The sequence below is a fragment of the Xiphophorus hellerii genome, chromosome 2 (genome assembly GCF_003331165.1).
Source record: "Xiphophorus hellerii strain 12219 chromosome 2, Xiphophorus_hellerii-4.1, whole genome shotgun sequence".
Classification (NCBI taxonomy): Eukaryota; Metazoa; Chordata; class Actinopteri; order Cyprinodontiformes; family Poeciliidae; genus Xiphophorus; species Xiphophorus hellerii.
The window spans coordinates 29,442,221-29,460,776 of NC_045673.1; the positions used below are offsets into that span (position 1 = coordinate 29,442,221).

At 39.8% G+C, this 18,556-nt stretch overlaps 1 protein-coding gene across 1 annotated transcript in view; it reads right to left on the reverse strand.

Annotated features, from left to right (window-relative positions):
- Positions 1-10,430, reverse strand: part of lrriq1 (leucine-rich repeats and IQ motif containing 1) — a 43,187-nt gene extending 32,757 nt beyond the window's left edge. Inside the window, exons 1-11 of the mRNA XM_032577257.1 lie at positions 10,211-10,430; positions 9,458-9,548; positions 8,009-8,169; positions 7,772-7,846; positions 6,023-7,507; positions 5,740-5,892; positions 5,502-5,652; positions 5,177-5,370; positions 3,824-3,951; positions 3,589-3,662; positions 2,493-2,586 (exon numbers count right to left, since the gene is read on the reverse strand). Of these exons, the coding sequence (XP_032433148.1) occupies positions 2,493-2,586; positions 3,589-3,662; positions 3,824-3,951; positions 5,177-5,370; positions 5,502-5,652; positions 5,740-5,892; positions 6,023-7,507; positions 7,772-7,846; positions 8,009-8,169; positions 9,458-9,548; positions 10,211-10,306 (2,702 nt within the window). The 5' untranslated portion in view covers positions 10,307-10,430. The remainder of the gene's footprint in view (positions 1-2,492; positions 2,587-3,588; positions 3,663-3,823; positions 3,952-5,176; positions 5,371-5,501; positions 5,653-5,739; positions 5,893-6,022; positions 7,508-7,771; positions 7,847-8,008; positions 8,170-9,457; positions 9,549-10,210) is intronic.
- Between the last annotated feature and the right edge of the window lie 8,126 nt (positions 10,431-18,556).

The window sequence follows — 18,556 nt, forward strand, 5'->3', positions numbered from 1 at the left end:
AATTCCAGCATCTCAGCAGCAGTAGAAATAACAATGCGAGAACCTTGCAGGGACGAAATGAGATCCTTGAGAAGCAAAATGAACGCTACACAAAACGGATCAGGTTTCTTACTTGCAACTTGGAGGAAACGAGAGCTACAGCTCAGCAGTTGAAATCCAATTATGACGCTATGGCAAGATTAAATGTGCTCCTGGAACGGACACAAGAATCGGTAAGACAAAATGCAGAGGACTCAATAACTGAGAAGTCCCAACAACTGAACTGGCTTGCAGTGGAGAACAAAAAGCTCCAAAAAGAAGTCCATGATTTGAAAGCAAAGCTTCAAACCATTAATGCCACGGTGGCAGAAGATCCCAAGGACGTCCAGCCAAGAGAAAAGACCCCCGAAGAGACCCCTCAAGATACCCCTGAAGAGATCATTGATCCAAAGAGTCGGACATATTTTTATCCATATGTACCAATCTGGAACTTTGAGATACTGGGTGCCACCGTGGATATTTTAATTTCTGAATGGGATCTTTGGGGGTTGTCGGCACCAGGAGCCTTGGGGACTTTTTGGCGGTTAATTGGAGGGACTTATTCATATAATTTAGTCTAGAGGGCCACATAAAAAGTGACGGCGGGCAACATTTGGCCCACGGGCCTTTAGTACTAATAGAAATTGTTATTAGTTGAAAATGGTCTCAAACGCAATAACTTCTGGAAGAATTTACCATTTTTTAGTAACAGGCTACCTTTTTTTTTAACCAATTTTTCAACAAATCTACAACGCTTACTCAAAGTTCACACAAAATCTACAGATTCCCACATTTCTGCAAATTTTTCTCAAAATTGTACGAAAACATTGAGTTTAAGTGACTGCTGCCTCAGTCTTACTTGATGTCAAGATATAGTCAGTGAAAAGGATTTGATAAAAAGTCACGTTTAACGTCATACATTGTCTCAAATATTTCTAAATTAGCGCCACAAAATCTGTGATTTTGATTGCAAAGAAAAAAACCAAACAGAAATATTCACAAAATCCTGGATGGACTGATCAGTGTGAAAAGGTGTTGTAATATTATTTAATTTTAAGAGACATACAGTGAATCGTGAAGCTTTGTCAGTGCCAATGTCTCCTATTTGAGTGAACAGAACAATCTATCAAGACTGTTGAGGAGAGCAATGTTCAGAATCTCGTGACTGAATATTTTTGATTTATTGGTGAAAACGAGTGTGACACTCCCGGTCTAGATCATACCAGCTAGCCCCTGCTGAAATTTAACAGCTTTATTCATGAGTATTTATTATGAACAAACCAGCCCAAGGTGTTAAGGTAAAAACAGATTATCAGGGATAGATCAGTTTCAGGGTTTTAGGCTTAAAACACCTCAGAATTAGATTTTCCTAGGCATAGGAAATCTAAAGTAAAAGGTTTTTGAAGGATTCTCCTGGGCGTAGGAAATCCAAAACAGTATTCAGAGTCTAGGCTTAGCTCTGAAAGAATTTTTGTAGGTTATTTTAGGCTTAAAATAACTGAGGATTTTTGTAGATTGTTCTAGGCTTAGACAATCTATATAAAGGTTTTGCTGATTTAGAATAATCAGAGGATAAATAGAAAATGGGAGGATCTTTTAATAACCACATTTGTAGTGGAAACGTAGCTAGTCTGCTCATTATTAAGAAGCTAAAGCTAACGCAAACAAATCGCTAAGGACCATTATAAACCAGCAGTCCGCAAGGTCAATCAAACGCACCTAAAGCCTTAATGAACATTTAACATTTTACGGGAACTGGAAGACTTTTGGAAGTATCCAAAATAAACATATTCTAATTAGTAATATTCATATCATTTTGGCACATCAGTGTACCTCTTCATAAGTAATTAAAACTTCACTGGTTCCTTCACTCATCAGGAGACACAAAGACTTTTTTTTTTAAATCAACTCCTTGCAACTGTTATAAACATCTGTAAAATATTTATCAGCTGTAAATGAATTAACAAATTAATGATCAAAGATAATTGACCTGTCTATTGTACCAACATTTTGGGAATTATATACACTTAGTGTGGGGCTTCAGTACACACAGATGTGAGTGTGTGTGGGGAGGGGGGACCTCACAGTAATCTAATAGGGCAGGCAGGATCACATGTTTAATCCTAGGAAGGGAACAGGAAGGCCTATGTTCTCCAGGAATGTTTACACTAAATCAGCCAATAGAAGAATTTGATAGACAAATATCGGCTTTTCGGTGGCACGCTCTTTGAACGTTGTTCAAGGCAACTGGTGTTTCAGAGAACAGGAAGCTGGAACTTTTTCTCAAAGAATTCATTTAAATGTGAGAGCTAAAAAATATGACACGGTATGCAGCAAAAACAGCTATTGGTAAGTTTAGATTAAGGGACCAGCAGTGGTTGGTGTGTTTAATATAAAGTACGAACTATTAGACATACTTACATTAAAAAAAAAACAATATCTCTTTCTATCCATCTATTAAAACTTCAGCTTACTTCCAATCAGTCTCCTGCTGAAGAGGATTCCCTGTCAGGTGAACTTCCTGTAGAAACACACATCCCTCCAGATTCCCACACACATCTTGTAACTCTGAGGAGGAAAAACACGGACATTTAAATTTACACACAGTATTAAGATTACATACACACATCATGGGAATTCACTTCCAGTTCTTTTCCTGTTACTGGGTCTCTACAGGTATAATGCCAAGACTGTTTTGAAGCCTTGGTCTCTGCAAACTGCAAAGCAACAGTATCTACGTTTTCTAAACAAATGTGTGCAAAAGTCTGTCACTGTTCCGCTGATGTCGATAAAACACAACTTCGCAATTGCGGTGTCTAAATCAGTGTTTCCCAACCCTGGTCCTCAAGGCCCACTGTCCTACATGTTTTAGAGGTTTCTCTGCTTTAATGTGCCTGATTCAACTGATTGCAGTTCAACAAACGCCTGTTAATCAGTCATCAATTGAAATCAGCTGGACTGAAACAAGGAAATACCTAAAACATGCAGGGCAGCGAGCCTGGAGGACCAGGGTTGGGAAACACTGGTCTAAATTAAATGTGAAACGCAATTAAAATCACACGTAAAAAAAAAAAAAAAAAAGTTTGCTTCTTCTTCTTTTCTATAATGGCGGATCGCAAGCAACTTTAAGGCGCACACCGCCACCTACTGTAAATGAATGTGTAGCAACATTACTTTACATCTATTAAATTCTATTTTTTATTTTGTATTCTGAAGATAACTAAATAATGCTTTATTTAATATGCAAAAATACATGATGCTTCCTTCATTTCACAATATTTCTTTTATGACTCATGTTAATGAAAACTAAAGGTTTACTTTAGAGCCTTTAGCTGTAAAATAGAAGTCTAACGCTTTGGATCAGTGAAAGAAATTCTGAATATTTAGCAGATCCTCAAGGGAACTTCCCGACTCTGGTCAAGCACACCAAAACAACTTAGAAAGTAGATATTTGAAAAACAACCAAGGATTGCAATGCCATCATATTTAAATAACCGAATCAGTACAGTAACCAAACTAAAACAATGACACAAACAACACACTCACTGTTTACCCAGAAAAAGGTTTTACCTGACAGGCAGTTGAATCTCAGATCCAAATATTTCAGAGACACAAAGTCAGTCATGGAGGGCAGCTGGGTTATTCTACAAAACATAGAGAATTACAGTCATTTCACAACAGATTCCTTCCATAAGTGCATGTATCTTTAAAGGCTTCATGTCCAGTGTAGATATTACGTACGAGTCGACAAAGGAGTCGCAGCAGAACAAATACGAGTTACAAATGAAGAAAACAAACCGTGAACCTGTTTTGTGCGACAGAGAGACGCAGCAGCAGAGGAAGCCAGCAGCCAGTGAGGCCGTGCAGGGAAGAGATGCTGTTATCGTCCAGAAGCAGCTCTCTGAGGAGAACCTGGTTGTTCAGGCTGGGAGGCTGACAGAGAAACAAGCTGTCAGTTCCCTCCAGTCACACTGCGAGGTTAGACTAACTTTACACTGCTGCTGCTGCTGCTGCTGATCCAGCAGCGACTAGCCGACCCCATCCATCAATGCCAGTTGCTTTAGTCCTGCTGTGGTTACTGTCATCGGCACAGGCTCCAACTGAGGAGGCTGTCCTAGTCAGTCTGCTGAAAGGCAGGCTAGGTCTTTATTTTGGCACTTTACTTTCCTGTAACTGCCCTGGATTTAACCTCATTTACAGAGAAAAGACATGTTAATGAAAAAGCTTCCCATCCCCAATTTTCATGTCTAGTCAAAGGGAAATAGTACCTTCCCTGTAAAATCTTGAGCTGTACACCACTTATTTTATATATGTATATAGTGTGGCCAATTGGAGGAGCATATGTACATGTATACTCGCCTAATTGGCCAGATCATTTACTTCAGATTCAGTTTTATGCAGATGACATTCAGCTGTACTGCTCCTTTCTGTTTTTCAAAATAAATTATTTCAGCACCTAAAAGAAATAACAAGCAGGTCAGACTCTTTAACTTGGCCGTCGAGCCAAATTAAAGTTTACTTTTAACAATCAGTCTCTCTTGAAAGTCATTTAAAACAAAATTGTCCAAAACAGTTAAGAACTATTTCCAAACTAAAAAGGTTGGTTTCAAACTGGAACTTTAGTTGCTGATTTATGCATTTATTTCCACTCCTCTCTTCTACTGCATCACATGTATAAATTAAAAAAATACATGTGATACATGTATTTTTTAATTATAAAAAATCACCTTCAGCTGGTCCAACAGCCCAGCAGCAAGAGTCTAAACCAGAACAAACTTAAGAGCACACACTTTTGTTTGAACATCTTTGCACTGTTTACCCTTTCATTTTAGAATCCATATTAAAGACTATACTGGTTTTAACATTCAGGACCCCACTAAGTCACTGAATGGTTAAAAAAGACATTCTAAGACTTGAGCTGCAAGTCTTGTGGACTTGCCCCACAAGCAAAAAACTACTCATACTCCAGAGGAACGGGTTTAAAAGTCAGAGGAAGTCGCTCTTTCCAGACCTAATCTTTTTTAGTTATCTTCAAAATCTTGACCTTTTAAAAAAGCAGCTGAGGACATTTTTATTCAAAGGTGCCTTCTCTTGAGATTTTTTTCTTTTATATTTTATTTGTTTATCACTCATTTTGATCACCAGGGCTTGTTTATACCTCAGTAAGGCTGTTGGACCTTAGATCCAGAGTGTGGAGAAGAGCACTGTTCTCCAGACCCTCAACGTTTGCCAGATGGTTGTGAGAGCAGTCCAGGTGGTGGAGAGTATAAACATCCTTAAGGCCTTTGGTACTAATCAGCTGGTTGTGAGCCACTAACAGCCTCTGCAGCCTCCTCATAGACTCCAGACCAGCTAGAAAAAAGAAAATTAGAAGCTAATTGTGCAGACAGAAGCTCAGGAAGAGCAAATAGAACCTGACGTTCCCTTCTCAGTGTAAAAGAAGGGAAATCCTGCCCTCTTGTGGAAGTTTCTCTTCTTCTCACCGATGCGAGTGATGGAGTTGTGAGACAGGTCGAGAACATCCAAACTATGAGCGCCGTTTAAACCTTGGATGGACGTCAGCTTGTTGTGGGCGAGCCGGAGAACTCTCAAACTGCCCATGTTCTCACAGTCCAAGAAGGAGATCTCATTTTCCTGGAATATCAAATGATCAAACACAGCTTTTACTAAAAACACTTGACTCATTTGGTGTGAATTCTAATGACTGGAGTCTACGCTCACCCCTAAATCCATGTAGCAGAGCTCCTGCAACTGGCTGATGCCCTCCAAAGACCGGAGGCCGCAGCGACAGAGGGTGAGGGACTGCAGTCGGTCACATTGGGAGAGAGTGGACAGGCTGCAGGGCGCCAGGTCTTCTAAAACCACTGTGGTGACCTGACAGAGAGGATGACACATTGCAGGGATTCAGCTAGCATAAACTTCAGCACACATTTGCTAAAACCTGAAACATGCACTTGGATATAAATTGGTTCTATTTGGCTTAAGATGTCAGCATCACTGTTACCTCTTGCAGGGACTTTGTGCCTGTGGATTCAAGCAGGGTGCGTGGACTAAGAGGGACCAGAGCGCTAAGTCCACCTGCCCTCCTCGTCCTCCTCTGGCTCTGGAAGGAATCCCTCTCCTTCCTCTTGTTCTGGAGGGACAATTCAGACCAGGACACACAGTGTTCCATCCAAGACAACCTCTTCAGCTCCGTGCACTCAGGAAGGGAAGCGGGCAGAGAGAAGGAAGAGGCAGAAGGCTGTGACTCTGGATGTATTTGGCCAACAGTTTGTAATGTGGAGGTGTCTGAGATGTTGTCGTCTGGGTGACGGAGCGGGGGGGTTTCACAGATGCTGCGTTTTGCTGTGGCCTCACTAGGTGTTGGATCAGGCATTAGGGAGGCCCGCTGACCAGTTCTGCCTGAATTCTGTGATTCTGAAACATCATTTTCTCCCTTGTTCTCTTCCAGATTATTGCCATTAATCGGCTGCAGATCTGTTTTTGCGTCCACATCTCCTCTGTCTTCAGCTGTATCTACCTGTTCGTCTTTTTCAGCTCTGTCCACTTCCTCACCTTTTGTCCCATTGTCTTTCATCTGGTTGTCATCTTTCTCCACAGGATCCTTCAACTCTTCCTGTATCTTCTCTTCATCCTCTGTTTTTTCCAAATCTTCTCCTTCTCTATTCTGTCGTTCATATCCTTTACTTCCCTTCATTTCTTGCTGAACTTTGGTTTCTTGTTTTGTGTTTCTTCGTTCCTCTCCTCCTCTCTGTGTAGCAATCTCTAACCTCTGTCCGATCTCTTTGCCTCTTCCCGTCTCCTCTTTCCTTCTTATAAGGCGCTCACTTTCAAAACAAAGACTCTTCCAGTTATGCATCTTTCTGCTATCTTCACTTTCTCTGTGTTGCATTTCCTTCTCTAAAGTCTTCCTGTCTTCTCTTTCTTCATCTTCCTCTTCCTTCCTCATCTCTTCTTGATTCACCCTAACCTCACAAAGGGAACTAAATCTTAAATCTTCCTGTAGTCTCTTTTCTTCATCATCCTTCTCTTGCACTGTGTTCAGTTCATCCTTAAGCGTTACCTGATCCCTTTTTCTCACTTCATCCTCCATCACCTTCTTTCCAGTTATCATAAAACATCTCTTCTCTTCCGTTTTTGTTTCCTCTTCCTTCTTTTTCCTCTGTCCCTGTGCTGCCAGTCGTCTCACTTCTTCCTTCTCCCTCCTTATTCCGTCTTCCTCAGTGTTTTTTTCCTGTTTGCGTTTTCTCTTTTCAGCTCCCTCTTGTGTCCTCGTCTCTTCCGCCACTCTCCCCTCTCTTTCTTTTTGAAGCCTCACTTCGATGCCTCTTTGGTTTTCCTCCCGTCTTTTCCTTTGGTTCTCCTCTTCCTTTTTTCTCCTCTCTTCCTTCTCCCTTACCTTCGCTTCCTCCTCCGATTTTCTTCTTCCCTCCTCTTCAATCATCATCCTCTCTTTCTCCACTTGCTTTTTGAAGTTACAGAGGAGCTCCTGGTAAAGAAATAGAGGTTATTCAATTTGCAAAGTCAGTAGAGCAGTAGATTGGTTCATCATGTTACAAACTACATTGAAATGGTAAACAATTTCTGCTTGGCAACAATGGGGGAAAAACCCCACTAATTGCAAAAACAAAAGAGTGGTGAGGTTTAGGTTAGTTGAATTAAACTCCACATTCTTTGGCGCCTCGGTATACACATGTAAAAAAACTTAAAATATAATCTTCATAACAGGAGCATATGCGACCTGCACACCTACCTGCTGAAGCTGCAGCTCCTGTTCAAGTTTCTCCTGAGCGGTTCTCTTCCTGAGCTCAAGTTCCATCTGCTGAAACTGTGGATTATTTAAAAATATCAAACCATCCGTTGGCTAATGTCAAAGTCAAAAACCAACAATCTGCATCAGGTTACAGATCTTCTACACTGGCAGTGTTACCAACATCCATCTTTACTCTGCATGATGAGACTGAAGCTGAGCGCATCCGCTGTGGCTCACCTTTTCAGCCTCTGTGATCCTCCTCAGCTCTTCCTGGAAGTCTGTCTCTCTCTGCTGCCTTTGCTCTGTTTTCTGCAGCTGCTCATGGCGAGGTTTCTCCCGCTCTGGCCGACGGTCGCCGACGTTCAACGGAAAATCTTTCTCAGTCTCTGTTTTATCGTCTGTGAAAAGTCCATTAAATGTTCAGTATTGTAAAAAAAAAAATTAAATTAAATAAAATAATAGATTCCCTTTGTGCTTTTTTTTTTGTCACGTGTACATGTTTCAGTTCATCACAGCACATATTTTAAATCAAAGATCACATCACAAAAAAATCTCTGCATAATCTGTGAAATCAGGGTTTGCTGGTTTGTTTTTACATATGCAGGGATTAAATGGTGAAAACCAAACCAACTTGCCCCCTAAGCCTAATAACTGGCTGTGCCACAGTAACTTGACCAACAGTCTTGTACAAGAGGAACTTCTAGTTTTCTGTGCTGAATTGTTGTAATTCAGCAGCATTGAATGAATTTCCCACAGGGCCAAACAAAACCAAAACCTAAGAAATGCAGTGGGAATTCTTTCCTTTCGTCAATCCCTTTATTTATCATCTGCTTTTGAATGTTTGTAGATGTGTTGCTTTCTGAGATGCTTCAGACTACTTGCTCTCAGAGAAGCTCTGTTTGTGGGATTTCTTGCTTCTAACAGGCGTGGCAACAATCAAAAATAGTAATCTAGCTTGTAAAATATTGTTCCCATGATCAACTGGATCAATCTATATAGATATTCTTATTTACATTTTGCTTTGTGTAATCTTTCACTGCAAACCTCCTTGAAAACAACATATAAGTACGGAAAAGGATTAGGGTCACTGAGGATAAAATAAACTTGACTTTAATCACAACATTCTAACGCTAATCTTTTTATTTTTGTTTGTTTGCTTGAAAATTCTAACTTTTTTCTCAGAATCCTGAAAAGAAAAAGGTTAAACTTTTTTGGGGGACTAATCCTCTTCCGTGCTTAGGGAATATACACCTCCACCTAGGAATTGCACTGCACTTTATCCAGTTTTGTAAAATGTCTGTCTGCAGATGGTGTAGATTAATGGTTTGCAATAATCAGCTCAAATATATATTATATGTAATATGCACATTTCCGAAATATCTGGATGCTCTGATAAAAATTCGATCTTCGTTTTAGGCCTCCTGATTCTGTGCAGCCTGCCGTCTGTAAGGTAGCTAAAAAAGGACATCAGTGACCCCTTGTGGACAATTGTGTTAATCGTTCACAAGATTGTTAACTGAACCAAAAATGTAGATTATAGTTTGATCAGGAATAATACCTCATCTGAAACATATTAAGTATGAGGGCTTATATTTAATAAATATAAACTGAAAATCCATTTCTGCCATGGCTTCACAGTAAAGTCTTCCCAAAAAAGACCATTAATGAATTTCTTCCTAACTATACCTTCGAGTTCCCCGAGGATCAGCTTCTCACAGGCGGCTGCTCGGCTTTTTGAGATCTCAAAGTAGCTGATCAGAGAAGGTGGAAAGTCATCCTGGAATCAAATAGTCAGCTTGTTTAGTCACGCGCTGTCTTCTCTTCACAATCTGCAAATCTGACTGGGTTCAAAGTCAACTTGACAGATATTTCTAACAAAAACTCATCTGCCGTTGAAAACGTCTGCATGACTTCAGTGCTGATGTTTTGTTATCCCAGTTTAAGTTCAACTCATTTGAACTGTAACTGATTAACAATGAATGACTAATAATGAAGTGTAAGGAAAGTAACAAATGGCTTAGAGTTTTATATATATATATATATATATATATATATATATATATATATATATATATATATATATATATATATATATATATATATATACAGTAACTATCTATCTATAACTATATATAACTATCTAGCTATAGATAGATAGATAGATAGATAGATAGATAGATAGATAGATAGATAGATGATAGATAGATAGATAGATAGATAGATAGATAGATAGATAGATAGATAGATAGATAGATAGATAGATAGATAGATAGATAGATAGATAGATAGATAGATAGATAGATAGATAGATAGATAGATAGATAGTCTATCACATGAAATCTGTGTAATAGAAGAAATACGAACAATTTCAAGGGGTGTGAATACTTTAGCGAGTTAAACATTCATCAAGCCAGCTGTGTCCATATTAATTAGACTCACCAGCTCGCTGTTGTAGAAGCTGCCCGGGTTTCCTTTAGTTTTATTCGTATTAAGCCTTAGTAAGTTGGCTTCACGTACGTCCTTGTTCTCTGTCATAGTAATAAAATGGCCTTACGTAATTACCACTTTCCGTACGTGTCTTGTGTACACTAAGTAGCAAGTTATCGATAAATAGTCCCCAGCTATACTACGAAGAAGATAGCTGAACGAACATGACCTTCTTTCAGTGTTGAAGCGGTTTCCATGGAAATGACGCTACGCCACGAGCTACGCTACGTCACTTCACCTTACGGTCCAAAGTGGAAGTGGAAATGGTCTTGAAAACAGTTTGGGGGAAATGTTCTTGTCCTGCAACAAATATGTGAACATGTAGCTGCTTTAGTATATAGTTCAATTACTTACCCAGGTGGGATTTGAGGCGTATTGTTTTATTGAGGTTTTCTTGCTTGTTTCCCTTTCCATCCAGTGATTTTGATTTTCGCATTGTTTTTTCTTTTGGGTTTTTTTTATTGCTTCCTGGCAACAAGAATTGCATTAAGCATAAAAGTTTTGGGGGTGGGGGGTTAGCTGTAATATTTTTTAGGGTAATCAAACTGTCAAAGCTTGATGATTAACATTTTTAATATTTTAATTTGGTACTTTGAATGTTATGTGGACTGACCACAAAGGAGCTCGAAAGTGTGACTCCATTTATCAACAATAGAGGTAGTGGTTTGACTACCTCTGGTTACTTGATGTTTGGAGAGTTTCAGTGCAAACAAAATGTCTTCACCGTGTGGAGGAAATAATTGTTTCAGGGTCACATTAGTGAGAAAACAAATGATTTTGGAAGCTGATTGAGGTAAAATCACATTTTCCAGAGATAATTTAAGTGAAACAGAGAACATACAGTTAGTGGGGAAACTGTTGTTTGGGTTTACACACACACTCCTCCTACTTGCTACTTATTGTATATTATCACTGATTTGTATACATCTGGAACACATTATTTTTAGAGACCAGTAGAATTATTAATTTTAACTGAACTAGGTCAGGGTTTCACAACATTATTTTAGCTTTGTATTTCTTTGTTGAATAGTTATTGATCATTGAATATAAAAGGTAAAAGGATATATGTGGTAAACATTCTCCAGGCTGAATGTCAGCAGAAGATTGTAATCATTCCTCGGTTTTCACCCTCAATTCCTGATTAAGATATACTCTTTAACTCTAATAGCATTCTCTTACATTTTGTTAATTAAATTTTTTTTACAGTCCCAGAATCCTTACAAAATCACTCATGGCACAACTACTGGCACTACAGTGTTAATACTTTGACCATACAGCCTTTTTATGCCAGTACAACAGCTACTTTTATAACATTCCATAAAGTTGGAGCATACAGAGAGAGGGGTCATTTTCTGTGGATCATTCAGTCTTAGGTTCTCTCTTAAGCTTTATTCTCTTCAGCTCACCCCACAAGTTCCTGATGGACCTAGGTCTGACAGTCATCGCAAGCGGTTGCCTGTGTATGTTTGGTCATCTGAGATTCTGCCGCAATACTTAACAGAGGACATGGGCTGCCTTGCCACATATTCGTCCAGTATTGGTGGTTAGTAAACAGGACATGGTTATGTTTGTGACAGAAGTATGGAAAATGCGTTTTCTTGGCATGCCTCCCCAAAAAAACAGCTTGGTGTGTGGATAGTGTCTAATAGTTGCTATGGACAGCTACATGGTTACGCAGTTAGTAGGACTGTTGGCTTGCAGCAAGAAGCTCCACTAGCAATGGGAATCCCAGCCTAGGATCTTTCTGCATAGAGTTTGCAGGTTCACCATGTGTACATGTGGGTTCTCTCAAGGTACTCCAGCTTCCTCCTACAGTCCAAAAAACATCTGCGTAAGTTTGTGTACATCTGGAACATTAACATTTTTAGAGACCAGTAGAATTATTCATTTTAACTGAACTAGGTCAGGGTTTCACAACATTACTTTAGCTTTGTATTTCTTTGTATCCTCTACCAAGGATTTTCTGGAGAGACCTGGTGCTCTCCTGTGGTGAGAACTCTGAGCTGATTTTCCAGTTATTCACTTTGAGGCAATTCCATCGGCCCACACAGGTTGTACCATCCACAGTACACTGCCTCTCTCCTACTGTTTGCTGGAGATTGGCACCAGCCATCCCCACATCTCTCCTCCCCACAACTCTGCAGTGATAACCGGGTATAGACAATAGCTGACTGGATAAATGGGTGGCTACTTCAGTGACCCCAAGATGGCAGTCTTTGCTACATTTTTCTGCCATTCCTTACCACGCTTGCTAAGCATGGTGGCTAAACAAACTTTGGTTCTCATTCAGTCTTACTTCTCACTATTTCTATGACTGTAAATATTGAGAGAAACAAATCGCTAATTTTACTACACGAGATTTTTGTGCTGGGCACTAGTGTGAATCAGTAGGCAGAGAAGTAGTCTTGCAGTCGGAAGTTTGTTGGTTGTATTCCAGCTTCCTTCGCATCTTGATGCGTCCTTAAGCAAAGCACTTAACCCAAAGTTGCCTAATGAATGTGCGTGTTAGTGAATGCAATTGGGTAATGTGACTATAAAGTACTTTGAGTTGTATGTGTGACTATAGAAAATTGCTATAAGTATTACATTGAGGATGCTGTATTCTGGCGAAACATGCAATGTGACTTGGTCAAGTTACTTAGTGACAATAAAATGCAGTGTCAGCGACTTGTGTGGGCATTTTTGTGAGGCTCGAGGAAGGTCAGAGAGGCTAAGTCTTTGTGGGTGAATCACAGGAACAGAAGAACAAAAATCCAGTAGAGTGGGAACAATGCGGACGTTTTTTCCATGGTATTTGTGATCACAAAGACCTGGTGCTCTCCTGTGGTGAGAACTCTGTGCTGATTCTCCAGTCATTCACTTTGAGGCGATTCCATCGGCCCACACAGGTTATACCATACACAGTTGTCGTGGCTCTCTAAAAGGGACTCAGTCTCCTTTCTCAGAGTTAAAAAAAAAGAACAGATTGTTCTTCCCGGAGCGTTTGGTCTGGAAACAAAAAAAGCCCTTTTCCTGGGCTTGTGACATTCCTGGATGAAAGCACCACAGCAGAAGAGAGTCGGAAGCTCAAACTCGCGTTTGCCTTCAAAGCCTGAGCCACAATTCTCTATGACAGCAAGAGGAGCATCAACCAATCCTTATGTCCCCTCAATGTCAACACTTTCAGAGTCTTCAAAGGTTCAGTAGAGGCATTATTTTTGCTAAAGGGCAGTACGGGTCAAAGCACAACTTCTGTCCTGCAGTTGATGTGCAGATACAGGACAGTTCGGCGCTGCTGCTGTTGTTGGAGTCCCAACTGTGTGTCTCTTATGTTTCATCAGCTCCTCTAAGAATTACTGAACAAGTTCAGTTGCCTAAAAAGCCTCCATCAGCAAGCCTTGTCTGCTCCAATTAGAGCCGGGGCCTTTGTCGGTGAGCAAGGTGTCCGTCACTTTTGTCCAAGTGCACAGGACCCAGACAACGACCAGACAGGGCCAAACTGCAGATTTAGACAGCAGATTACACCAGTCAATGACCTCTCGAGCCGAAAGGCAGCGGTGGTTTGGACAGCAGCCGTGTGTTGACTCTACCAAGGATTTTCTGTTACTCTTCTGTAGCCACTTTCATTGGGCATATTAAGCCCATCATTTCCATCTGAAGGGCTTGACGAAAGAGGGGAGTGGGAGTCAAAATTTTACTAGAATGTATACCTCCAGCTTTGGGTTTCTGCACAATGCGCAGGACTTTGCATGCTCTGTGGATGCAAAGTGTGCAGATGTCAATGATCCATAAAAGTAATTACCAAAAATTGAATGCCTTGACATCTAGAGTGCCTGGAATGCTTTCATAGTTTTTGTCACGCTTGCAACTACAAACTTCACTGTATTTTATTGTATTTTAGGTGATAACTAATGCAAACTATTTGTATTAGTTAATTCAGTTTAGTGGAGCTGAAAAGTCTGGCCCCTTGTAATTTAATACCCCTAAAAAAAACAACCGACAGCCTTCTGAACTTTCATAAAAATTAAAAATCTGATTTCTTCCACATCACCATTATACATAACTTTGTTGGTCTGTCACGGAAAAGCCCACTAAAATAATTTTAAAAAAAGTGAAGCAGTTCAGAGGGCATGGATGGTTTTGCAAGGTGCTACAGTCTCTTTTGCAACCTCAGTCTGATTCAGTCAGTCAAGTAGGTGATTGTAATTACAAGCTGGCATTTTAAACTCTCAATGCTCTGATCCACATTACATGCTTCTGAGAACAAAAGAGATCGCGCACAACACGTATTTACACACATTACGTGCATGAGATGAGAAGGGCAGAACCTGGGGAAGCGGTACATGAATCACATTATTTGTTTAATTAGCCAGATCACTTCTTGCATTTTCTCCATGGTTTTGATTCACTCTTTAAAACTTTCCAAAGCTTTAGATCAGACTCGTATGTCGTATGGTTCATCCAGTTCACCTTCAACGTCTCCAGTGAGATTACTGGCCCCGCAGTGGGCTGACCAAAGCAGTTACTCAGCTGGACATGAATGCAGATTTGGATTGTCTTGTAAAGTTAGTGCTAAGCTGCTAGATTGCTCTTAGAACATCTAAATCTGATTTAAATGACTGTGGGATTGCTGCGGCTAGAGGTTTTCTTCAGAGGGAGTGTCTAGATTTTTATTTTCACTTAGCGGGAGGGCAAGCAGGGGCACAGATTGTAGAAGGGTGGGACACTAAAATTGCAATGTCGTCTAAATGCACTGCAGTCATAGATTACAGTACAATGAACAATGGGACAAAACTATTTATTTAACCCTCAAAGAAGCACATGGATCTGTTTAACATGCAAAGTGATACAGCAGATTTGTTTGTTGTAGTGACTTAGGCCACAGGATCATTTTACTAGTCACACACTTAGGCTGTTTAGCTAATTAGCATGTTCAGCTAATTGTGTCACCCAGCTAAACTCACTGTACTCTACCTGTTAGCATTAGATTGTTGCTACACCAAAATATTCTGGAAGGATATGTCAATTTTTCTTTTTTTCCATCAAAAGAATATGAATATTGCTTTGACAGAAAATGTTGTGTCATTTGGGATGGATGTAAACATGTTAAAATAGAATTTTGATATGTTAACTTTTTAGCATTTATAGTAAATATTATATTCATACCACCAAATACTTACAACAAAAGTCTTATTTCCAGATTTTATTATCTTCTATTAATACTTACATTGAAGTTATAAAACTATGCTCAAATGCTACAGCAATTCCAATAATAACTACCCCTTGAAGAACTGCAACCCTCAAGCACCAGTTTGATATTTACACTGTAAACTATTGTTCTACGTTCTGTAATGTAATGCCTTTGGAAATTGTATTTGTGGTGTTAACTATTTTGTTCTTGTATGTTCCTTGTTTACAATAAAATACCTGTCAGCTAGCATACTGTTAGCTAACTGTTGGCTAACTTAACTAACTATACGCTAACTATACACTGCCTAATGACTGTACGCTATGCTGTTAGTGTAGTTTAACTGTATCCAGTTCTGTTTTGGCTGCAATTATAGACTACAAATTGCAGTTTAATTACCGTCTCTTCTCCTTGATGAAAAGTTGTTGTTTTTTTAAGTTGTCTGTCTTTTTTTTATCATTATTATTAAATATCACACTCATCAACCTGCCAAAGGAGATGGAAATTAGCCACATGGCTAAAATCTCATGTATTTACATGTAAAAGTTAATTAATACCCAATGTTACAACTTGAAACAATCAACAAAAAATGTATGAACGGAGATTGCAAAACAGCAAAAGAAGCTTTTCAGTCAACTACTGACATGCAGTGAGGACAAAGCATTACTCTATGTACCATATGATATGAACAAACTGATTGACGGTAATGTGTTGGAAACATTTTTACTCTTTGTACCATAATATTTGCTTAATTTTATGCCTCAGTCCATAATCATATGCAGGACTCCCGACCCCCCACACCCAGCCCGCCGAACTCAGCCTATCAATGGTAACACTGATCACCAGGGGCCAAATTAAATGTGGCCTTGTTCGTATTCTTCACAAAAGGACTGAGTTCTGCAAGTCTTCAGATAATGTCACAAGCTCTACAGGGTGTTTGTGTGGCGACCCAGTGAACAGAAAATCCACTGTACAGAATGGGAATGGGTGTCAGTGAGCCGAGGCAAACTGCGGAGACTCAGCTCTCCCACAACAGTGACAGCAGCATCGAACTCTTACAGAAAAGCGCCGACCGGAGCAACAGATGATAAAATCGTACTTTAGAACCCTAAGTCAGCCAGCTGTCACAAAAACACCAACACAAAGTTTCAGTGCCATGACCTCGGGATTGTTAGTTGGTTCATTTCATGACCGTAGAACATTGACAAGTGTCTTCAGTCAGATGTTTCTTCAAAGTCGCTGTAATACAGACCACTACAGCAGATCCTGCACAGCTCTCACCAGCTGCAAGAAGTCTGAAGAATCTTGCTTATATGAGACAGTTTTAGCGGTTTTTAAACATAATTGGAATTTATTGTGACAAGGATAAATGAAAATTTTATCACGATAAGAAATGCATTGCGAGAAATGATAAACCACCCATCAGAAAACCCCTGATTGGAGATTTTCCTTTTTCTTTTTCAAAAGAGAAATTAATTTTTAAATAAGAAAAAAAAAGTCAGAATAAACCAGAACAACAAGGTTCCACGAAGGTAGAAGGAGATCAATCATCAAGCAGTGCTTCCCTCCTTTTGCACGTCGCAAATCTAGCAGCACTCTGCGTGGCCTTGGGGTCTCACTCTGAATACACAACACGCCACGGAGGCTCCCACAGCCAACGTCACTGTTACCACAGCATCCACTGTTTTCTTTTGTTTAATCAAATCAGGTTGGAGCTGCGCATTGCCTTTCACAGACCACAGTGTTATTTCGTTTTCAAAGCAGGTCTTCGGCACGACATGCAATGAATTTTAAGACGTTTGATCCTGGAGGCTGCAATCGAAAGGAAAACGAGGGATGCTTGTGTTACCTTTGCTGCTTCTTAATTACGAGAACTAGTTCGTCTTCGGAAAGCCGTTTGAGGTAGTTCCTCATTCGCTGTCGAGGTGTTGCCCTCGTGACAGTGAAAACCAATATTCCTCCACTTTCCATGAGATGCGAAGGAGGAGGAGGTGAGGGTGGAGGTGACGACCGATTGGCGTCACGTTACCGAAGTCAGTGTCGGTTCATGAAGAATTCAACAGCTAAGCCGCCATCTAGCCAGCATCTGCGCGTGACCGGCTAACGGACCAGATCATTTTATCAAACTGCTGCAAAACACATCATCCCAAATAATCACAAATATGCTGAGAGAATATACATGAAACAAAGTTAAAGTGGCTCAACAGGAAAAGGGAAGTTTTCCTGTTGATGGTCAAGACAAAACTTACCTCAAGAGTCTCAAACTTTCAAACAGATTTTTACAAACGCACTTTAAAATGTTGTGGTATTTTCAGTACAATTTTAGCTTAAACCTTTATACAAGAATGTCTGGTTTTATATGTGAAAAGAGATAGTAACGTACCCGCCCTTGCAAACGATGTACAGTGGGTTTGATCATCTTCCAATACAAAACAGTGATATATCTGTTGGAATTTCTTCAACTAAAAAAAAGGTTCAGATTAATACTGAAGAATGTCTCAATTAGGTCGGTGCCGGACGAGACGGGCCTTCTCTGATTATTTTTTCTCTCAGTGGCGGACTTAGACTTTTATCGTCAGGGGCAGCAGGGGGGCCAAGGCTATGAGAATGATGGGAGATGGTGGGACTCAATTAAAATTTTTAATCAAGTCAGTTGCAGGGTCTGTTAATTCATTAATCGCAATTAATCACATTCTAATCGAAAACTAAGTATTGCCAGAATAACCAACATTTTAACTAAAAAAACCCAAAACATTTTAGCTGCTAAATTATACACATATGATTTCAAGAACAAATGTATTTATTGTTTTTGGTGAAGTGTTATTATATCCATTCAGCTTTCAAATGTTGAAGGAAGTCCTGATCATTCATGAAACTTTTTTGACAAAAAATCCTTTAGAAATGTGATCTGTGGACGCTAACATTAGCATTGGGGACGTCCGTGGTGCTGCATCATGTTTAGTATTGAGATGCTATTTTAGGCTTGAATAGCTCCAGTGATAGGCTAATCCCTTTTAGCACAACTTGAACACAACAGTCTTTTGCAGCGTCCCTGTCAGATTGTTTTTGAAGCAAAAACCAACACCCAGTGGGCCAAGAGAAGTGGTGTTGTCATCCATTGCTGCTATTAT